This window comes from Aspergillus eucalypticola, assembly GCF_003184535.1.
Source record: "Aspergillus eucalypticola CBS 122712 chromosome Unknown BO83scaffold_26, whole genome shotgun sequence".
NCBI lineage: Eukaryota > Fungi > Ascomycota > Eurotiomycetes > Eurotiales > Aspergillaceae > Aspergillus > Aspergillus eucalypticola.
Genome location: NW_020290300.1, coordinates 222009 through 243933, shown reverse-complemented (window position 1 = coordinate 243933; position 21925 = coordinate 222009). Strand labels below are relative to the sequence as shown.

Here is a 21925-nt window from a genome sequence, read left to right as displayed (position 1 = left end):
GGAAAGTCAAGTGAGCCGTGAGCCGTGAGCCGTGAGCAGTATTGAGAGGGGAGAAGAAACAGATGACCGATGAAGCTTCAACTCCCCGAAGCAGCTGGGAGAGAGAGAGAGTTATGATTATTATGGCTTGATGATTGGGTCAGTCGCAGTTCCGGCGTCGGGAAGCCAAGAGAGGGCATCCACTGGACGAAGACCTGGCCAGAACCGGCAAGGTTGACATCATTATTGGAACAAGAGATCTGGAGACCTCTCCAGTCTCCACACGATGAAGGAGAGAGCATGCGAGAAAGAACGAGAAAGTAAGGAAGGAAGGAAAAAGCTGCGACGATCAGGGGCAAGTCAAGATCCCCTCATTCAGCCGGAGCTGCACGATTACGCAGTTGGTTGGCATGACAGATGCCAGCCATGCCAGCTGGACTTGTAAACTGTACTTTGCATCTAGAATCAATGCCGGTAATACTAGTACCTGTCGAGTATGGTTCCCCTTCAGAGCTCTAGTAGTGTGTGTGTGTGCTAGAATGGTGTCTACTAAAGGGGAACTAGTGGCACAGCTACCTTAGTCTCTTTCTATACCCCAGATAAACTTGGAACATAAAAGGTAGCCATCCCAAGTATGTACTGACTGAGTAGAACTCAAACCCAGATAACTAACAAACAAACAACAAGTACCAGATCAGCCCACATCATCTTTGCTTCTCCGCCGACAGTTTTCCGAACCCGAGAACCTTAAAAAAAAGAAGGAAAAGGACGAAAGGGTGTTGACCTTGTCTGATATCATCATCCTCCTCAAAACGTCAGTCATCCATTCATGGCATGGGAGGGCAAAACAACCCACTCACCTAACCCTGGACCTTAAAGGAAAAGAACGGAGGTTCCGTCTTCCCCGTCCGGTTCCACCAGCAAATGATTTCCTACACAGCCCAGGGGGAGAGAAAATACGCACTACTACTAGTACTCATGTAAATAATATGGACGAGAACTCTCTCAACTAGAGTATTAACTATATTATTTCTCAATGAGTCATTCACTTACTTACTTTCGGACTTGATTTTATTTACCTCATCCATGATAGTCTCGACTAGAGGGAAAGAAAAGAAAAAGAAAAACGAGTTGGATTGTCCCGGTTTCAGGGAAAGCCAAGTAGTGCCGTTACTCATGCTGATTGGCGGTTTGAAGTTCCCGACGGCGGGCGGCGCTGTTGGCATTTTTCCTTCTCCATCAAACTTTGTTGGGGGATTCCCCAAATGCAGCAAGTAGTGGTTAAGTACTTACAAGTAGCATGGAATATAAAGAATTGGTCTCGATTTCCGGTTTTCCTCCCGGTTCCTTGATCGGAGAGAGAGCCAACTTTTTCCACATACCATACTTAATAGTTGATATATCTATATGCTAGATAGAGTACATACATAGCAGCAGTATTCTGTACTATGTAGACAAGTAGTTCTAAGTTGGAAAGGATCCACATGAACTGCTTCTCCCCCGGGTAAATTGTGAACTAATTGTCTAGTACTGACAGTACTCCCCTGCCAGCTGGCATGATTCAAGTCCCATGTAAATCAATTCACTCTTTTCATCACGCTGCATCAGATAATTTATCCTAAGTATGTTTTTACTATGTACCGGGCCTTCCCTCTCGACCTACGGATCCCCCTTCCAAGGCTAGCCAGAACTATTCAACCCAACGGCCCTCTTAACAATAAACTGATTATCAAAATCAATCAAATGACAAGATGCCAAGTTGCTAAATCAACCAACAATAAATGAATAAAATAACAAAATAAATACTTTTTTTAGAATTACTACCACTAATCCACCCAAGAAGGATTGATGGACGCGTAACCAACTCTTGAATCATGATATATTCCTTGGAAAATACACTGCATACATGCATCGCACAATTAACCGAGATACATACATACATATCATGCTTATCTACGGAGTAAGTAGTACTTTGATGATCTTAAGTCACAAATAAAGTACGTCCCTCCGTGTACTTCAGTCTAGTTAGTTACTTAGTAATAATATGTCCCCACGGCCCGGCTTTTTCCTCCGACGAACCACGATCCACCGATCGACAAACGAGCTTCAGCTATCTTTTAACCACTAAACCAACAACCACTGGCAAGCCCTTCATACAGTAATTGTAGGTAGATATTTCCACAACCACCTCACTCCACATCATCTACCACTATACTACTACTACTACTACTACTACTACTACTACTACTACTACTACTACTACTACTACTACTACCACCACCACAAATCAACAAAAAGGATACACAGAAAAAAACACCAGTCACAATCAGATCCAAGAAACTCTCTACCACCCTAACCAACATACTACTAACTTTATAATAATTAACACTTCCTGATTTTCTCCTCAACATCCATCCCCATCCTATCAATCAATATTGTGTATTGCGCGTTCAATTTCAATGATGAATCCGCCCTTTCTCTCAAAACCCCCGGAATGGACAACTCGAACCACTGGTACTACTAGAATTCCAGCAAGTGACAACTTTTATTTCCGCCTTCCCTATTTAATTCATTCAAGTTTTATTCACTACTCAACTCTCTCTCTCTCTCTCGCGAAACTGAGTTGAGTGATTTAGTTTATCTTCTGGTACGGATCATGTCGCCGGCTTGTAGACCCGCTCGACCGCTTCGCTTTTCTTATGTTCCAAGGAATTAAAGGTCTGGATACCATTTTTGGTGGGGTGGGCTATGCTAGGCTTACTTTACCTACTGTGTACCCTACCAAGTAGACTAGGCTAACAGTAGAGGAAGACCTATCTGCCTGGTGTTTGCTCTGTTTCATGTTCTGGTTCAGATCAGGGTCGGGGGATATTTGCTTTCATTGTTTGTTTGATTTTTTTTTTTCTTTCTTTGCTGCTGCTGATATCCTGCTTGCCCCACTTTCTTTTTTGGGGCGTGAGATATAGAGATATACGAATAAGTACAAGGATATACCTATATCCCTACTACGTTTTACCTTGAAAATTTAGGATGTGTAGTATACTCATGATTACTACTCCGTACATACAGAGTACTAAGTACTGCACACTCGATGTATCCGGTAAAAGGTCCTCTGACGGCCACGACTTCCAGCCCCCGCCAATCATCCCCCATTCGGAGGCTTATGCACTGCTAACAGGGATCCTTTCAGGTTCCTGCCGCCCCGTCTAAACGGTCGCCATACTGCTTCATGATTGCTCCAATCCTCCCGTCGGGGCCCAGCAATCACGTCTCAATTCTTGCTATCGCCAACCCTACATGAGCTCCGCTCTCTCCACTCTTCCTGCTCCCAGAACCGGATGCTGCCTTGGGCTCCGCTGGGCCTGTGCTCCAGTGCCCCCGTCGTACTATCTATCATCCACCTCCTTTCCTGCTTTCCTTCCCCCCCCATCCCCCATCCCCCTCTTCTCTTCTTCCCTCTTCCTTGCTATTCCCTATTCCTCTCCAAACTCTATACAAAATACTCTCGCAGACACCAGGATATACACCACCATGCTGGTTCATCTTGGCCTCATCCTCACACCTCCGCCGACCCGCTAAACGTTCGCGAGAATCCATGGTGATGCGCTATGGCCCCCCGATGCTCCCAGATCCGCAATTGTCGACTCACCCCTCGCCAATTTCCGATCAGCATCGCTGCAACCCGCTGGCTTTCAATCTCGCGCTGAATGGCCCGGAATGCATCCTCAGTATTCTCCTCCCCCTCGCCTTCCGTCAGTAGTGGCGCCAGCACTCCACTCAGTCGGTCTAGGTTCAGCAGCCCCGACCCAATACTGGCCCGGCAGACGCTGCCCCGGAAGCCCTGGCGTTCCAGCTCTATCAGCCGCCGTGTCTCATGCAGCAAGAGCGCGCTGAGTCCGAACACCCCACAGATCAGGTTCAGCTGCATCGAGTCGCTGAGCGCCAGAATCGCCAGACTCATCGCCTTGACCTTGACGTAACCCCGAGGTGAAAGCCCCCCGAGGCAGCTCCTTCGCCGCTCCACTGGCTCACTCGTAAGGTGGCCCTGACAAATCTGGACCAGCACTCGATAAAGCCGGCCCGACCCTAGAATCCCCCCTGGGAGCCCGGACAGAAGAGCCTTGAACGCCCATGCCACGCTCAACACTTGAATGGCGTCGCCACTACCCCCATCCCGGTTCAGAGGGTCCACCACATCCGCCGGTATCGTGCCATTCGCAACCGTCATCTGGATCTTGTCTTGCTGCTTTTCCACCGAGTGCACCTGATTGGCGTAGTAGTCGTACGTCCGTGCCGCTAGTTTCGGATCCCCGGCGTCGACAAAGACGTTTCGTACAGTAGGAGCTGTAAATGACGTCAATAAACCAATAGCCTGCGACGGATAGAGTATCCTAGTGGAGCATGGTGGATTCCTACCAAAGCATCCCAGATAGGTGATAATCGCCACAAAGCATACGGGTAGCTTCAATTTCGTAGGCGCAAAGTCGGCCGGAAGAGTGAGCAGATTGTACCCCCCCAGTCGAGCCAGGTCTTCCAGGGGTTTGCCCTTCAATGAAGTCATATCGGCCGATCGGCGCGAAAGGCTGGCAAACGTCCTCATCCGACGCAAGGTTCTTTTGCGGGGTGCGTCTGACGATCCAAGCTGGAGGGTCGACCGCATGGTTCGTATGCGTCCATAGAACTTATCCCGACGTCTGGGAGGATCATCCCCGGTGGCTGTATGGGATAGACGACTATCAGGAGATCGTTCAGCTACTATGTCGTCAGAAACTGGGATGTCTGGTATATCACCTGTCGATCTCTGGCTCTGGGGCACACAAACCTGACACCTGACCCCATTCAGTACCCCCGTGAGCACCAAGCGTGTCGTCGACCTCCAGCGGCTCAAGACGCAATCTACCGGCCAGCTCATTGAACGCTATAACAGCCGCGTGGCGATCCCCTTGTTCCAATGCGTAACTGTCGTTAAGCGAGGCGGCAAAGTCCGAACTCTGCCTGGATGAGCCCCGTGATCTGTAGGAGCGGGTCTGCCTGAAGGGATTCCCTGGCTTCTCTGTAGTCCGACTGCGGCATGTCGACAAGACACTCGCACTACTACGCTCTGAACTATGTTGTCTGCTGGAGTACGAAGTAGCCCCCTTCAGATCTTCGAAATTGACACTGGACTGTGTTGTAGAATGAGACGCCTCTTGAATATCACTGTAGGGACCATGATAGAGACAGTCCTGATCAACTAAGGCAATAGGCATGGACTTGTGCTTCGACGGATCATGGCAGACAGTCACACTAGTTAGATCTGAGCTGAGCGAGTACACCGTCTTGTCACTGACCTTTCTATCGGCATCTCCATTCAAAAGATCGCTGGACTGAGTGACCTGAAGCCCGACGGGCTGCTGATTCTCTAAATGACCAGTAGCCGTGGGATGACCCTCATTACAGCCCTCTCCCACCACAATAATGGGCTTTGCAGACAGACCAGACGACCCTGATTCGAGTCGAAGATGCTGCGACTTGCGTGAGCGAAACAGCGTCCTGAACCCATTCAGTTTGGAACCTTTGTCTCCTGAACTTATATCCAAGGCGTGTCTCTTTGGGGCTGCCACATCCTTTGGCAATAAAATTGTATTCCTCCTACTATCGTGGTGCTTTGCTATGTCTCTTGACCCGAAAGAGGCAGCTAGCCCGGCGTTCACCGACGAGAAGGGCACAGAAAGTGATAGCCTCTGGTCCATGGATCGTTTCAAGCTGTCGCTGGTACATCCCAAGGTATCCATCACTGCAGTAGACGCTGCGCAAGTGATTAGGGTATGCTACAGAAGGAAGATGCAACAATCGTTATAGAGATGAGTACTCGGTGTGGCATGGCCTGGGGGTTTGTTGTGTCAATGTCGGAATCGCTCCTTCCTCTTTTGTCCAGTGATACTAAGAACTGGCGAGGAAGGCTTCATTCACCAGGCAGACTCAGCGAATGGCCGGATTGACCGGGCTGCCCGGAACATAATTCCATATACGTGAATGTAAATCACGCAGCTTGAACAGGGAATATACAACGCTAACGATTGCAAGGACAAAGCTTTGCCGTTCAATAACAAAGGTCCATGATTGCTTGCTATTACAACTGCAACGGCCACGCTCACAAGTAACAATTAACTTCTCACGCTGAGCGGGCTATTTCTACAACTGAAGTTCAATGACAATGTCTAGATGTATTGTGTACACGAGTGCCTTTGTAACCGGGATATAGACCGTTGCGCCATAAAGTACCGTCTACTTTTGCATTTCAAACAAGACGGACAAAAGCCCAAGTGCTCAAATACCAGAAGCAATATAAGGGGGTAGAACCGTGTAATCAAGTCAATAACGTGCAAGTGGGCTACCGTTGCCAACCAAGGAGGCCCGGGAACCGACACTGGCACGCAAAAACGCCTTTCCATGCAAGTTGTAAGTATGCGTAGCAGCGCGACAAGGCGCAAATACATTGTTCATGATGACTCGTCATTTTCACCCTCCAAAAGGATGTACTGGAGAATATCACTCAAGGTCAGGACACCCTTTAGCCGGAAGTTGTCGTCCACCACAACCAGGCGGTGTACACGGGATTTGCGAATCGTGTCGAAAATGGTATCCAGACCATCGTTCAGGGAGCATGTGTAGATTCCGGGAAAGTCCTGGAGTAATGAGTCAAATGTACTAGGAAACTCTTGTGTGACAGAACCAACTTACCGGAGATCGCTTCTTCAACGCCTCGCCCACCGTTAGACTCAAATCATCATAGACACCTCCTTTGATCAGCGTTATCACGTCGACAGCCTCAAAGACGTTGTACACAACACCTGCGAAGGTTACGAAATCAGTACACATACATGCGCGCTCCAACGTAGTATCGCCTACCTTCAGTATTGATGATGGGGACACTTGATATGCTCCGTGAGACGAGGATGTGAATCACGTCAATGACAGGTGTATCCATCGATGCGACTGCTATATTGTGATACGAGCCCAGCAAGATCTCACCAAGGGGCTTCCGTAACTTCTGCGTGTCGTTGACGTTGACGGCGACAAACTTCAGGATGCGGTACTGGGTGAGAACACTTAGAACGAGGGCTCGCTCGGTCTGACTATCAAAAGTAACCAAAGGAATCCTCCTGGCGCGAGACTCGAGCATGCGCCGACAGGCTTCGTAGAGCGGCCGCTCTGGGTCAATGGATATCGTTTCGGGAGGCGCCACATGGAGCGCCTTTTCGACCTCTAGAATAGGAATGTCAGCCTGTGTGTTCCTGCTGAAAACGCGCCAGACGCACCTCGTAGACTATCCAAGCGGAATTGATCGATCTGGTTCAAAGCCTCGGGGTTCTGGTAGTAGTACTGGATAACATTGATGTAGTCGGATGTGGTGAGAAGACCGGCAAAGGTCGAGGATGTAGAGTCCCATAGCGGAGCCGAAACGATACCTGTATTGTGCATGCTTTCCAGTCAGCGAGATTGCATTCGCGATGCGCATAGCCCGCGGAGCCGCAGGAAGCTGGTGGGAGGAAGACATGCCGTTCTGTATGAGGATATTCAGGCTCTCCTTGACGGACAGCGATGTATCGAACATGATAAGTCGGAAACTGAGCGGAAGGACATCATAGCTGGTACGGACTTTGAGGAAATTGCGAATGGCACGCTACAGGATTAAGAGAGACCAGAATCCGATTAGTCAATCCGTTTCATTTCCCTTGTGGAAACAATTACGAGCAAGCAGTTGGCAGCCAAGGTCACGGCACATTGGCATTGAGCGCAGGCATGACAGAGCCTGAACCATGGCAAACAAAGTGATATAACAGGTTTATGTACGAAGCAGTGCGGACCAGAGGGGTAAGGCGCGATGGACATGAGCGGGGCAAACAGGAAGATTTGAGGGGAAAAAGCAAGCAACGGGGTGAAGAAAGCAAGAGAAAAGCAAAGCAACTTACTAGGGCCTGACGCTCTTCCCGATCGATCGCCCTTTCGGGCTGAGCGGGGGGCATTGGGTGTGATAGACCTCGCGGCCGGAGAAAGGAGGCGGGATACACGAATCCTCCCTCGTGACCGCGGATAGGACGACGGTCTGGAACAGGAGAGGGAATGGGCGAGGGATAGGAACTGGTGGAGGAAGGCGGGCGAGGGTAAGGCTGAGGTGGAGTGGACCGAGGAGAGGCAGCAGCAGGAGGAGGAGGAGGAGGAGGAGGAGGAGGAGGAGCAGCAGCAGGAGCAACAGCAGCAGCCGTGCTAGTCAGCGCAGTGATGGTGGACGTGGTCGAGGTGGTCGTTGCAGTGGTAGTAGTAGTGGTAGTAGTGGTAGTAGTGGTGGTGGTGGTGGAGGAGGTGTCGTCGGTGATTGAAAGCGGCCGCCCGGAAGTGCTGCTCATTCTGCCCGTGGGGACTACGGACACCCGCTGGGGAGCTTCCTCCATCTTGATTGCCCAGTGCCGCTACTGTCGTGGGACCGCAAAACACATCCAGACATTCAGAATGGACGAGACAACGAAGTTAACCTATGGGTGGAAATGATCTCCCAGACCTGTAGGATCAATAGCAGCTCAAGGCTTGATGCAGTTGACAGGGGTTATAATCCGCCGGTGCCGCTGGGATAATATGATTAGTATTCCTAGTGATATGGATAGGCGGGGAGGAAGAGGATCAGTATGGGATGTTTAAAAAAAAGAGAATGTCTAGGATCATCTGAGAAGACAGCGCGCGACGAATCATGCGCAGGATGCTTAGGATGATGCATCACATCTCCTGATTAATTAATCTGCCTACTATCTTAGTTAATTAAGACCCCAGTCGCCTGGATAGTTGCAGGTGAGAGAGTGCACCAGGAACGAGGGGCATCCAAGGCGGACATTGAGGTGTCAAAATTCCAAACAGACATTCTGACAGGCTGAATATGTGCAGTGTGTCATATTCAGGGTGTGTTTATGTTTACTACATGCCGCAGCATTCCATATCCAGCATATGTATTGCTGCAGCTTCGTTGAGAACTTGAGTGGTGGGAGGTGGTGGGATACATGCCTGAGGCAGACACTGCCCCGCCATCCCCACACGTGACAGGCCACTGCGGAGAAAGCTTCGAGTCGCTTGCTTGACTAGCTCCGGTCTTTACTTACGCCGACATCAATGCCTCATAGACGTTGTTACGCAACAGTGTGATACCAAGAGAAAGTTGCTGAGGATAATTGGGCCATGTGTCTAATTACACCATAAGTCTAACCGAGAGCTTGAAGAAAACGATGCCAAAGAATAATAAAGGCGTATCTATGCTTTATGCCACAGCCATGCAATCGCCAACGCTCGAAGAACAATGAAAGACCATTTTACCCGGAAGTCGCACAAGATGGGAAGTTTCATGCTGTAGGCTGCGCTTCACCATTCGCTCCCTCCGTCTGAGAGAGACTCGGGCTGGTGCCCGTCTTCAGATAGTTCTCAATCTCACCCACACGTTTCCCGCCCTGGATCCACCGCTCCTTGTATGCTGCTCGGCGCTGGTCGGCAAGTTTGTTGAGCGTCGGCCAGTAGATCGAATGGTCGTACCGGAACTCGACCTCACCACCCATGGACTTCATCAACTGGCCTGGAGGCACGTGCTGACCCAGATCCTCGTTGAATTTTAGCTTTTGGCGAGTCAATGGGTCGATGAACGGCGTGATGATCTTGAAGAAACCAAGGATCATGAAAGGCACTGAATGCGGTCAGAGACTATCGTTTGCATGATATAGGGATAACTCACTGTTGATTACAAGGGCGCGGCCCATTCTCTCTGGGTAGTGGTTCTGTAGAAAGTTGAGGGTCTGCTTGGCCTGGCCGATACTCGCGTTCTGACCCGACTTCGTCTCCTTGTAGTTGACGATCAGTGCCAGCGTCTCCTGGTCCGGGCCCATGAGGTCAATAACGCGCTCAAGCATAAAGACCAGGTGCTGGATCTGGCGGTCGCTCGTTTCCGTGTTCTGGTTTGATGGCAGCAGGTACAGGCATGGGCGCCCGTGAATGTCATATCCCAGAATGACCTGCTTGCCCGTCTCGTTCTCAACAGAGATGTATTCGGCTGTGAGCTTTTCAACGCCGTACTCGCGGCGCCAGGTGAGCGTGCGCTGAAGGCGCGCGATTGCCTCGGAGACATTCCATTTGGTTGCGCGCAGGTACCGCAACAGGCACTCGCGGGTCAGGAACATGCGCTCATCGTCGGTAATAGGCTCGGTAGGAGAATTCTTAGCAGACGTTGTCGGAACCGTGGTCCATTCTGAGACAGCCTTCAGGACATCCTTGTATTTTGCTTGCTGATCGGAGGTGAGCTCGGCCGGGGGTGTCGGCTTGGCCGATTCAAGGGGGCGGGGAAAGGGCTTCTGGATGAGACCGTCGGCGGCGGACAAGGGCAATTGCGATTCGAACTCCTCGATTTGCTTGGCTAAATCGGTGGATTGTGCGGGTTTAGTGGTGGTCTCAGGGGTAGCTGCGATCTCAGCAGAATTTGAAGGTGACGGGTCAGAAGGGGTGGTCTGTGAGGCATCGACAGCAGGAGTATTGTCGGCGGGCGCAGCGGCCGGGGGGTTAGAGGGAGCGCTCATGATGAAGAGCTTGCTTGGATCTGTTGAATCGAATGTAGATGATTGTAGTGTAAGTGTCTGCCTTGTCTGAGGGCACCAACTTTATAAATCGCAAGACATCAGCGAATATAATAAAGGGGGAGAACGGCAAGCAGCTTCCCGGGTGTCCTTTTTCACGCCGTAAGATTGAGCAGGGCGGAGTGTTGATCGGCAGGCCCACCGATCGTCAGCTGCAAACCTCCGATTGATTAATCAATTGCAGTCGAAGAATACGTGGTTCCGCGGGTCGTGCTGCGGTCTCATTTCGGCAGGCGGTCACATCAACCAATTTGCGCGTCTCACGCGTCGCGCGTCATCGCAGTTCCGATAGAGAGCCATATTGGTTACTATCCAAACTCATCAATAAGCCAAGGTTCCAGTCAACATGGAGGACTCTGTCGCAGAGCTCAATGAGCTCTTTGCTGCCGCTGCTCCAGATGGTCTACCCAAGGATGTCCTTACCGAATTGCAGTCAATCCTGCGCATCCATTCCATCTCCGCGCAGGAGCTCTTCTACAAATGGGAGTCTTATTGTCTGAAGATGGGCCCAGATGAGCTGAAGATGGACCTGGGTACCGTGCGACTGTTCAAGAAAGATGTCCAGGATACATTGGAGCGAGACGCCCGCGGCAAAGCAGGCCGACAGATGGAGAGGAAACCAGCAGTGCCGGCCACCCCGCGCGCTGCTACGTCAGATGTGTTTGGCATGTACGTTGAGTATGAAAGGATCGATGGACAAAAGCTAATGATTCAGGCTTGATGGATTAACACCAGGTGCTTCGGGTCGGAGCAATGCCGGTTCAGCGAAGCGGAAATCCGACTTTGCTTCGCCATCAATCTCCAAGATCGGGAGAACCGAACACAATGGATCTCCGATGAGTACCAGTGTGAAACAGACAAACGGTGATGGGCTACAGTACGTGCGCGAATCACCGTAAAAAGCCCACAACTGACGAAGCAGATCCATCCCCTTTTCCCAGCGTCAAAATGCAGGCGAAACCATCGAAACCATCAACTCCCATCTCCCACAAGCAGAGGCCCCTATCGCACCATACTCCGAAGCCCGCATACGACCGACGGCAAACACAGATTTGAAGAAGTTCGGATACAAGCCTATGGCTATGCGACTGGCCGAGGCATCGGAGATCTTGGACGACCGCATCGACGAATTCATGGCATTGTTTGAGAAACAGTACGGCAGCGACGATATCACATTCGGCAGCGCCGCTACGCAGAGTACCAGCGAGATCGTGGCCGTCGGCCGCATCGCATCCGACAGTATGGAAGGAAAACTCAACACGGCGTCACTCGTGCTCGAAACGTCCCGACGTACAGGAGCAGGAATCCGGGTTCCATTGAAACTCGAATCTGTGCCCTCAGCCAACTTCTTCCCGGGCCAGATCGTGGCGCTGCGCGGCATCAATGCGTCCGGCAACTACTTCTCCGTCAAAGAGGTCCTTTCCACACCCCTTCTCCCACCGGCCGCATCGTCAGTCGTCAACCTCGAAACCATCAACCAGAGACTCGAAAACGCTGGCCCAGCGCCCTTGAACGTTCTCGTTGCTGCCGGTCCCTACACGGCAGACGACAACCTCGACTACGAGCCACTGAAAGAGATCTGCCGCAAGGCAGCGGACAGCTATGCGGACGGCCTTGTCCTGCTGGGGCCATTCCTAGACATCGAGCATCCCCTGCTGGCCTCGGGGGATTTCGACCTGCCCGAGATCAACGGCGTGGACCCGGACACGGTGACGCTGACTACAGTATTCCGGCACTGCATCTCAGCCCCGCTACAGAGACTCGTAGCAACCGTGCCCAGCATCACCATTGTGCTGGTACCGTCCGTCCGCGACGCAGTCAGCAAGCACGTCTCCTGGCCACAGGAGCAGCTACCCAAGAAGGAGCTGGGACTGCCGAAGCAGGTTCGCATGGTGTCGAACCCGGTGACGCTGTCATTGAACGAGACAGTCATTGGGATGTGCTCACACGACGTCCTGTACGAGCTACGCCGCGAGGAGGTACTCCACGGCAAACCAACGGAGGGGAACCTCCTGACAAGACTGCCCAAGTACATGATCGAGCAGCGACACTTCCAGCCGATGTTCCCGACATCGAGCAGAGACATGCTGCCACGAGCGGGGACCGGCCTTGCAACGGGGGGAATGGTCGATGTGAGCTATTCGAAGCTGGGCGAGTGGTGGAATGTGCGGCCGGATGTGTTGATAACGCCGAGCATGCTGCCGCCATTTGTTAAGGTCAGCCCCCACACCCAGTAATTCGTATAAATCTATGGATAATGCTAATAACCAGACAGGTAGTGGACAGCGTAACAGTGATTAACCCCGGCACGCTCTCCAAACGCCGCGGCGCAGGCACATACGCACAGATGGCGATCCAGCCACGACGGATAGAAGACGACGAGAGGGAGCAGAAGCAGGTCAGCCATAAATTGTATGAACGGGCCCGGGTAGACATAATACGGATATAGCGGCAGCGCAGCATAGCAGCATAGCAGCATAGCAGCAGCAGTAGTATACATGATAATGATGATTCCACGAAGACTCCTCCGATACCCATAGAAAAAACAAAACACAACAAACGCAGGGTATAACAACCTAGCCTAGCCTAGCCTAGCCTAGCCTAGCCATAACAAGAACCATAACACCATCTTCCCATGCATCCCATCCTACCTCTCGATAGTGGAAAAGAAAGATCACCTCAAACAAACCACCCTCCTCTTCCCCCCATCAACCTCCCCTCCCCCCTAACCCTCACCTTCCCTGCAGCCTCTCCCGACCCATCCCCCCTAACCAACCCCTCCAATCCCAAATCCCTCCACGCCCCCTCCCCCCTCCTTCCCTGCAACGCCATGGCCCTCGCAATCCCAAACGCGGCGTGTTGATCCGGAACCACATCGTCTTCGTCCTCCGGGTTGGGGGGCTGATACTGCGGCGGGATGTAGATGTCTTCGATGGGGAGGAAGGAGGGCGTGAGGGTCGGGGAGGTGCCGGTGCCGCCGCCGGTGGCTGCTGCTGCTGCTGCTGCTGCTGTTGTTGCTGCGAAGGCTTGGGTTGTGGTGGATGTGTAGGGAGAGGAAGAGGGAGAGGTGTGGTGTGGGCGCGTGAAGTCTTCGAAGTAATCGGCGAGTCGGGGGTGGTGCATGTGGAGGTGAGTGGGGGTGGAGTCTTTGCTCTGTTTTTTTGGCACACTTGGTTAGTTGGTGGGTTGGATAATTGGGGTGTTTGGGGGAGGGGGATTGGTGGTGAGGGTGGTGAGGGGATAAATTGGGATGGAGGGAAGAGAGGGTGTTAGGGAGGGGTGTACCATTGTGGAGGGAGGATGTGGCTTGGTGTTGGAGTGATGGGAAGGGTGAGTTGAGTGTGTTAGCTGGTGTCTGGTTTATGGTTGATGTTGTTATTGTGGATTGGTAGAGATGTATTGTGTTGGTAATTGGTAGTTGGTAGTTTGTTGTGAATTGTGTTTGGGAGGTGGTGTTGCGATAAGCATTTACGGCATGGAAGTGGAATCACCGCTTTCCACAACTACTGCATACATCCAGTCACGAAACATAATGCTAACATTATCTACCTAATAACCAAGATAAAAACCTACATATTCGTACTCATCCGATGCACTATAGGTACTGCACTCGGCGGCAAACTGCCCATCTCCGTCACCACCATATCCACATATTCCGCCGGCGTCACATCGTACATGATATTCAGCAGCTGCAGATTCGCCGACTCCTTCCAGTCCTCCAGCGGCGACGACTTGCTCTGTGCCGCCGTGCTCGTCTCGACCGGCGCGCTGCTAGCCTTGCCGCCCTTCTTGGGCTCTACGGCCGGCTGCGCTGCGGGATCCGGCAACCCGGTCAGCTGCTGCACCGGCTCGACCGTCACCAGCTCGTCGGCGTCTGCAATCTCGTTCACGACGATACTGTCCAGCGCAACGCGGTCCGTGAACTTGACTGTTTCGCAGCACACGATGACAGGAACTTCAACCCCGCCGGCGCGCTCCTTGGCCGACATGGCGACTAGCGCGGTGCCGACGCGCGAGTACAGGCGACCGTTACTGGTCATGGCGTGGGCGCCCAGGAAAACCTTGGTAGCGTCTTTGATGGCGTGGCTGATGCCGTTCATGAGGGAGTATTGCACGTCCAGACCGGCGTTGGCGAGCGTGCGCGCCAGGTTCTTACCCTCGAACAGTGGCCGCGAGTCGATGATGGAGACGCGGAATTGCTTGCCCTCCTTGTGTGCCGCCAACAGCGTCTGCTTCACGATCGAGCTGCCTGCAAATGTCACGATCACGTCTCCATCCTGAATCTTCTGTGCTGCGCTGCCGGCAATGACCTGGTCGGCGACGGTGATCTTCTCGCGGATGAAGCTGTCGATGAAATCGCACAGCGAGGCCTTGGCGGTAGCTTCGGGGACGGACGGATCGATGGAGGAGATGGCGAGCTTGAGGGCGCGGATAGCGTTACCCTGACTGATAGACAAGGGACGACACGTGGAGAGGTAGGTAATCTGGTGAGAGAGGTGGGTAGTCAAGTGGCGGGCGAGCGAGGTGCCCAGGGGGGTAGTATAAGCTTCGATGACCTGACAAACGTTAACACATCACAGCACACAGCACACAGCCAGCACCAAGATAGAGAAAGATATACCCTCTTGAAAGCCAACAACGTAGCAACACATCTAGCACTACTACCACAAACCACATAGTCTCTCATCTGCATACCCAGCGCCAAAACCGCCGGATGCACCTCCTTTCCAGCGCCAGCAATCGTAGTCCTGCGCTGCTGACCGTACAAGTGTCCAAAGACCGAAACATTTTTCTCCTCCTGCTTCTTCTTCAACTCCGCCGCACTCGGCTGGCCCGTCGCCTGCGCCGAACCGCGACGAGGCTGCTGCTTCTGATGACCACCCTTCTGCGGCGTCGCAGCACCAGAGGCATCTTTCCCACCAGCCCCAGCACCACCGGGACCCGACGCGCCCTTCTTTCCACCAGCAGCCGACTGACCCCCGACGGGCGCAGCACCACCGGCACCACCACCGGACTGTTCACGTTCGGCGCGTTCGCGAGCGCGACGGGCGGCCTTCTCGGCTTTGGCTTTCTTCTTCAATTCGGCGGGCGAGAGCGCGGCGCCGTCTCCACCAGCGGCGGCAGCATCCTTTCCTTTAGATTGTGATTGTTGCTGTTGTGGTTGTTGCTTGGCGGGCTGTGATTGCTGCGGTTTAGCGGGCTTAGCGGAGGCGTTGGCGCCGGCGGCAGCGCCTGGGGATGATGATGAGGATTGCTGGGATTGCATTTCAGCCAGGGGTTGTGAGGACTCAACGGGGGTCGCCATTATGAAAGGTGATGTGTAGTCGAAGGAAGGAGGGGGAGTACCGAGGCGATCGGGAGGGGCATTGGAGACTTTTTCGGCGGAGGAGGAAGTGGAAGAAGAAGTGGATGTTGTGGGGGGAGCCGGCGATGAAACCCGTTCCCGTCGTTGACTCACGCTTTGCTGCTGCTGCTGCTTCACATAAGCTGCTGTTACCACCACGAGAATTCCCACGTATTGCACCACGGTGGTTCCCAATGTGAGGAGTATCTCTAGGAGAAGCATTCCACTGAGTTACTTCACCTCACTTGTAAAAGGTATCTGTGGTGGTTGGGAGTGGAGTCATCAGGGCTGTGAAACCGGATCTCACCGTCGATAACTAGCAATGGCTTTACAGAACATTCACCTATTTATTTATAACTGACACCTTCATGTATCTATCAAGGTATACTAACTATAGCAGGTACCTGAGTCAGAGCTGGGCAGACATTCGATCAAGCCACAGCCGATGTGCATCCACTAATCACAAGGTTTCATGGTATTCGGGCATCAAGCATCCTTGTCATCCTACCATACAATCATGTCATCGTGCCAGGAAAGTAAAAGCTAAAGGCCAGAAGAGAAGAAGGAAGAAAAGCAGCAAAGATATCATCGCAGCGAGACGCAGTTCAAATCAAACCAGCGTCTCCAATTATGTGCATCCAAAGTAATCCATCCAAACGCCATAATCACAAAGCCACCCGCGCTACCCAGCCCAGTCCCATTCCATTCTATTCACGAAGTTGTCCATTTATCGATTGTTGACCCAAACATTGCCCAGCGCTCGTCGTCGCTTTCGTCCTTCAGGCTTCCAGCTGGGTCGGAATCGTTCGTGGTCCGTCGCTATCTTGCGCTTGAACATGCTTAGATCGTCCAGAAGGTTCTCCATATGCGTCTGCATTTCCTGCGCCTCAACATGACTGGCCTCGCTTTGCATCGTGTCTTCATCTTCCCAAATGAGGTCCGGCTCGGGTTCGGGCTCGACGTCGGACGGAGGCGATCGGGCACGGCTGAGCCGCTTGCGATTGGACGGGGAGCCATCGTTCTCATTCACACTGTATAAGCCACTCCGGCGCTTATGCACCACCACCGGAGGGATCGGGTTCCGGATACTGTCCAAGGCCAGCTTGAGGTGATTCCGCAGGGCCTCGTTCTCCGTCTGCAGCTGCCGGATCTTACACTCACTCACCATCTTCGTCTCCTCCATTAGTCGCTGGAGCTTCTCCACCTTTTGCTGATAATCTTCGAGGCGCTCGTTCTGCATCTCATTCTCTCGTCGGTTGGCTGCAGCCAGGCTGACACTCAGCTGAAGCGTGCGGATCGTTTCCGCCATTTCGGCGATTTGTTTATCACGTTCGGCGGCGGAGAGGTGGTCCTGGTTAACTCGGGCGCGTGTTCGGATGCGCTTGGCCTGGTCTGCGTATCGTAGGGTGGAGAGCGTTTCCTCGTAGTCACTGGGAGAAATACATGCTATCATCGCCGTCTTCGAGTTGCCCCCAAGACTATCTTTCAGCAGCCAGGTCAGGATCGAGTCGCGATACGGGACCACATCCTTGCCCTTGCGTTTGCCTCCGCGACCCGGCTTGGGATCTGCCAGTGCGGCAATGACTCGGCCCAGTGTGGTCAAGGACTTGTTGATGTTGGACCCCTCGCGCAGTCGTTGACCGGTTGCTTCCGTGGACTTGGCTCGTTCCGAACCTGCCAGATCAACGAGACGTATTCGTGCCGTGCGCTCAGTGGTTTCATCGGTCGAAAGGTCGTGGTGGATCTGCTTCAGAGTAATAGTAAACACTGCGTGTGACCGGGACGACGTATCGTTCATCTTAGTGCTAGCCACAGTGCGCGACACATCTCCCTTGCGCATGAACTTCATAAGCTCGTCGAAGCTCTTGACCGTCACCTCTGTTAGGTCCTTGACGTACGGGCCTTCCAACGGGGACTCCCGAATACGAAGGTAGTGCGGCGGGTCGCTCCGAGGGACAAGCAAATCGCGCACATGCTCATTGTAGACTTCAAAGTAGGAGACTCGCACGTTGAAACTGATATCCGGAGATTCGGCGCCTTCGATACGTTGGAACAGATCTTCACAGGTCCGAGGGATCAATCCAGGCGCTTCCGGTGTGCCCATCATGGTATAACTCTTGCCAGAACCCGTCTGGCCATAGGCGAATATGCAGGTGTGGTATCCTTCAAAGTTGTGGTCCAAGAACTCTTCTCCTAAACAGTTGTAGACGTCTTCCTGGTGGGCGTAGTGGGGGTCCCGTTCGTTATGCGACCAGAAAGAATTGTCAAAGACAAATGATTTATCCTCCAACACCTTTCCGCGCGCCTGCGATTTAGGCTTCCCTTCGTCTTCCGGGCTTATCTGGGGCGCTCGAAGTTTGGTCGTCTGCGTATGCGGATCCATGCTGATCAGACATTCAGCATTGCGGTTGATCTCTATGCTCCCAAGTATGGGATGGCTATCAGCTTCCATCCATAATATTCTTTACCGTTCGGCTAGACGTACCTCTGGGAAGGAACTTTCTCACACGGACGACAACGCGCACGTTGCCGCCGCCGGAAGGACTAGACATGCTGTCGACTCGGTGGTGGGCAGAGACGGCCACGCCCTCGCGTGCGCGCAGCGACGGACTGGACGCGGTTGATCGTAAGGTAGCGGCGGAGGCAGTCATCGAATGGGCCGAGGGACTGGTGATGCCGGTTATCGCGGAGATCCCGGAGGACGAGGCGGAGGATTGGGAGCCAGGCCCGGAGCCGTGGCCGATATGGTGGTAGAAACGGGGTTCCAGGGACATTTCGTGACCGTGATCCCTCAAAAACTGTACAAACTGAGTGAGGTGCTCACGATGGCGTTGAAGTAGGCAATGGTACATACAGGCAACTGTACCACCGGATGGGTAGGGACCGAGAGGCGGGCTCTTTTCTTATCGAGGAGGGATTGATATTAAAGGTATGGGGGGTGGTGGTGGTGGTGGCTGCTGGGTTAGTGGACCCAAGAATGGGCGTAGTGCTCGCCCTCCAAAGGGGGAACTAAACAAGGAGGATATCCAAAATGTATATGCTTGCGCGGACCGTTCGTCTGCAAGTTCAATTGACATCCGGCACTAGACAACAGAGGGATTCCACTCTCGACATGGGGTAAACAGACGGGCAGTCGGGGGTTTCGGGAAAGCTCCTGCGATGGAAGGTGAAAGAGAGAAACATGCAGTGGTACGTAAGGGGATGGAAGACAGTACACACTTCCCCCCTCTCAAAGAAGGTCCACGGGGAGATGCAGCGATCGAGGAGGGACCAGAAGCAACAACCGAGAACTGGGGGGAAGTTTGATCGTGGGGAGTTCAAGATGAATGAATCGCATCGCCATGACCTCGTTTGGGGATTTCCCGATCGGGAATAGCAGGCAGCCTGAGGCAGCACATAGACCTTCTGGCAGCGGGTGGTTGCCATGGCAATTCTACCGACAGCCAGGGACACGAGCTCACGATAAGAAAGACTACTGCTGTGTTCGGAGAGACACAGACCGCCGAGGATGCAAGGATATGTCTCGATTGCATACAATCTGATTGTTTCGGTTGGTCCGGTGGTCAAGGAGTGTACCACCGGGAAATTACTAGCACTATCCACATTTACACATTGCATGCACTCATGTCTCAGCATCCACTGCTCTTGTCCTGCAAAGAGTGACTTGACAGCATCGAACATTCCGCATGGTCTCATATCATATAGCCGCGTTGCTCCCTCTATGGACGCCTCCCAGCGTCATCATTCCCACCGGGCTTGACTTAGTCGAAGTCCTCATTTGCGGCCGCAAAGACATCTCCTTCGTCCGGGCCTTGTCGTCCTTTTCTCATATTTTCCACGTCAATATAGGAATCATTGGGCACTGGGTTGCCGTTCCTATCCAATGTTGTTTCAAACATCTCCTCCGGGGTCCAGTTTGCACTGGGATCCTTGGCTTTGGAGGTACTGGGCGCAACCTTCTCCTTGGCAGCTTCCGCAAGGCGCGAGACGGGATTCGAATCTCTTGAGGTCATGGTGGTGGTTGTATACTTTCTGTAAAAACTATTAGTTGATAATCCGGCTAAGACTGTTGGCCATCTCCACGGCAATCGAGTACATCTGCACCCGCAACCAAGGAAAAACAGCAAGCGTACCAGATGGTAGTACAGTTGCCTAGATGGACTTTAGTTGAGATGGTTACATTCAGATCGACGTATCCTGAAACCAACGACAGAAGCGAACTGGGGCACGGGCCCGGTATGATATATGGTCCAAAAGTGGCGTTAATGATGAGATGATGACGATGGGACTTATCCGCATGATGGGCTTTACTCACAGGCGGCTGTTGCTCCCAGCCTCACCCTCGTTGGTCTCGAAGCGTTGTGATTGCGTGGTTTTGGCTGGGTGAAGTCATTATGAAGTTTAACCGGTTCGCATTGGTTGAGCCTTCGTAAAAGCAGGGCAGGATCCATGGTCGCCTGCCTTATGGTTGCATTGTCTTCGATTGTTGTTCTATGCGGTCCATGGTACATTAGTTGGTCTCACTAAGATGCATATCAACTTATGATGACTTGATGGAATGTTTGTATAGCCGATCGCTCCAATGTACCCGCCGCGGGGTTAGATTCGACCCCACAACCTGGGGTAAGCCCCGACACACTTGCTACCACACTCATTCCGATGGTGGCTGGTATGCTGGTTTTATTGACGCAATAATGCCTCTTAATTCAACGACATCAAACAATCAATCTCAACCAACTATGGCCAAGGCCAGTTCTACCCGGGCCTCCATTCATAATGGCCAAGCATATTGTGCCGATATGTCATGACTTGCGTGGAAGCCCATCTTCTCATCAGCCAATGCACTCCACCGACTGATCAATATATAAGTTCTGCATAGTAATTTTACTCTCTGCCGTTATCAATCTTGGGCTGGGCTTTCTGGCTACTAGTAGTGGGGCATTTGTAATTGGGAACAATAGGTCGATTGATACTGGATTTTCTGACATGCCTGGAGGCTACAGACAGAGCATGAGACTTTATCATAGCTGTATGACCTTCCTCACATCAAACCCGCTCTGTGCTTTCGGATAACTCCAAGGCAGCACATTACCCCGTTGATTGCTCACGACTCTTACCCCCTTCTCGATGAAATCAGTAGTGTAATGGGTATGTCCAAACACCCAGACTTTCACTCCAGTTGCAAAGGCAACACTCCAAGGACTCTGAGCATGCTTGGGGCTAGAGGTCCCCTGAAGCAAAGGCGCATGGTGCGTCACAACAAGGAGAGACCGTTGCCTACTGCGCTTCCCTGCTGCTTCATTATCCTGTTGTATTGAATGTATCTCCTGAATAAGCAGAACCATGGCGTGCATTATGGTCATCAACTGACCAGTCTGCAATCCTTTGGAAATCTTTGAGTTGTGAACAATATCGGCCAATTCCTGGGATATCTTTGACCAAAGCGTGCAGCCAAGGATACTAACGTTAGAACCTGGGACATCGTATCGTTTCTGATGGACGATCAGCCGTCCAGTAAGTGCAGGATCCTGCCCAAGGCGTTTTGCTCTTTCTATTCCCGTTTCAAACGTCCCATTATAAAGCTCATAATTCCCGAGTGCGAGAAACACCAACTTGAATCGATCAGTCAGTTTCTGTAAGAAGTTGCGGTAATCTTCATAGTCCGTTAAGCGTCCGATATCGCCCGCGAGGATAAGATGCTCTGCGCAGGCGGGAATCTCATAGGTTGAGTACTGTTAGTTGACCTCCAGATGGAGGCCAGAAAGGATCTGGAAAGATACAGATGATTGATTCAACGAAGACAATACTTTCCGAAGCATTGAGTTGATCCACAACGAATGAGCAATTGGAGCTGAGGCGAAGGCGGAACTACTCAAAAAGGAAATTCCACTGGACGAAACAATGTATCACGTGACTACTAACAGCTACTGTAGTAGTATGTGCTAGGGCAGCAAATTTT

General features: G+C 52.2%; 8 protein-coding genes across 8 annotated transcripts; 1 reads left to right on the top strand and 7 right to left on the bottom strand.

Moving 5' to 3' along the window:
• Positions 1 to 3409: 3409 nt before the first annotated feature.
• On the bottom strand, positions 3410 to 6001 carry BO83DRAFT_117224 (uncharacterized protein). Its single transcript, XM_025525984.1, has 3 exons — positions 4802 to 6001; positions 4396 to 4731; positions 3410 to 4323 (listed from the first exon to the last, which is right to left on the bottom strand). Exons 1-3 carry the CDS (start codon positions 5751 to 5753, stop codon positions 3536 to 3538), a joined length of 2076 nt encoding a protein of 691 aa, XP_025384707.1. The 5' UTR covers positions 5754 to 6001; the 3' UTR covers positions 3410 to 3535.
• Positions 6002 to 6333: 332 nt separating this feature from the next.
• Positions 6334 to 7988, bottom strand: snf4 (AMP-activated serine/threonine-protein kinase regulatory subunit SNF4; the record flags this gene model as incomplete). The annotated part of the gene is given in 7 exon segments (XM_025527820.1): positions 6334 to 6470; positions 6485 to 6647; positions 6703 to 6812; positions 6871 to 7227; positions 7281 to 7444; positions 7518 to 7645; positions 7935 to 7988. The coding sequence occupies 7 exon segments, from the start codon at positions 7986 to 7988 to the stop codon at positions 6334 to 6336; spliced, it is 1113 nt and encodes a 370-aa protein (XP_025384706.1).
• Positions 7989 to 9181: 1193 nt separating this feature from the next.
• BO83DRAFT_344732 (CRAL/TRIO domain protein) lies at positions 9182 to 10721 on the bottom strand. Its single transcript, XM_025528730.1, has 2 exons — positions 9731 to 10721; positions 9182 to 9682 (listed from the first exon to the last, which is right to left on the bottom strand). Exons 1-2 carry the CDS (start codon positions 10563 to 10565, stop codon positions 9348 to 9350), a joined length of 1170 nt encoding a protein of 389 aa, XP_025384705.1. The 5' UTR covers positions 10566 to 10721; the 3' UTR covers positions 9182 to 9347.
• A 220-nt stretch (positions 10722 to 10941) lies between these two features.
• BO83DRAFT_344729 (DNA-directed DNA polymerase alpha subunit POL12) lies at positions 10942 to 13314 on the top strand. The gene is made up of 4 exons (XM_025528729.1): positions 10942 to 11291; positions 11338 to 11499; positions 11545 to 12838; positions 12898 to 13314. The coding sequence occupies exons 1-4, from the start codon at positions 10969 to 10971 to the stop codon at positions 13069 to 13071; spliced, it is 1953 nt and encodes a 650-aa protein (XP_025384704.1). The 5' UTR covers positions 10942 to 10968; the 3' UTR covers positions 13072 to 13314.
• On the bottom strand, positions 13113 to 14137 carry BO83DRAFT_117123 (Apc13 domain protein). The gene is made up of 2 exons (XM_025525982.1): positions 13908 to 14137; positions 13113 to 13775 (listed from the first exon to the last, which is right to left on the bottom strand). Exons 1-2 carry the CDS (start codon positions 13908 to 13910, stop codon positions 13302 to 13304), a joined length of 477 nt encoding a protein of 158 aa, XP_025384703.1. The 5' UTR covers positions 13911 to 14137; the 3' UTR covers positions 13113 to 13301.
• Positions 14138 to 14144: 7 nt separating this feature from the next.
• On the bottom strand, positions 14145 to 16285 carry BO83DRAFT_381280 (translation initiation factor eIF2B subunit delta). Its single transcript, XM_025531953.1, has 2 exons — positions 15244 to 16285; positions 14145 to 15178 (listed from the first exon to the last, which is right to left on the bottom strand). Exons 1-2 carry the CDS (start codon positions 16186 to 16188, stop codon positions 14192 to 14194), a joined length of 1932 nt encoding a protein of 643 aa, XP_025384702.1. The 5' UTR covers positions 16189 to 16285; the 3' UTR covers positions 14145 to 14191.
• Positions 16286 to 16440: 155 nt separating this feature from the next.
• Positions 16441 to 18914, bottom strand: BO83DRAFT_117136 (kinesin-3 family protein uncB). Its single transcript, XM_025525983.1, has 3 exons — positions 18821 to 18914; positions 18452 to 18764; positions 16441 to 18381 (listed from the first exon to the last, which is right to left on the bottom strand). Exons 2-3 carry the CDS (start codon positions 18738 to 18740, stop codon positions 16694 to 16696), a joined length of 1977 nt encoding a protein of 658 aa, XP_025384701.1. The 5' UTR covers positions 18741 to 18764; positions 18821 to 18914; the 3' UTR covers positions 16441 to 16693.
• An 813-nt stretch (positions 18915 to 19727) lies between these two features.
• BO83DRAFT_410747 (uncharacterized protein) lies at positions 19728 to 21794 on the bottom strand (the record flags this gene model as incomplete). The annotated part of the gene is made up of 6 exons (XM_025534247.1): positions 21711 to 21794; positions 21440 to 21683; positions 21309 to 21341; positions 21003 to 21262; positions 20188 to 20271; positions 19728 to 19994 (listed from the first exon to the last, which is right to left on the bottom strand). The coding sequence occupies exons 1-6, from the start codon at positions 21783 to 21785 to the stop codon at positions 19728 to 19730; spliced, it is 963 nt and encodes a 320-aa protein (XP_025384700.1). The 5' UTR covers positions 21786 to 21794.
• Between the last annotated feature and the right edge of the window lie 131 nt (positions 21795 to 21925).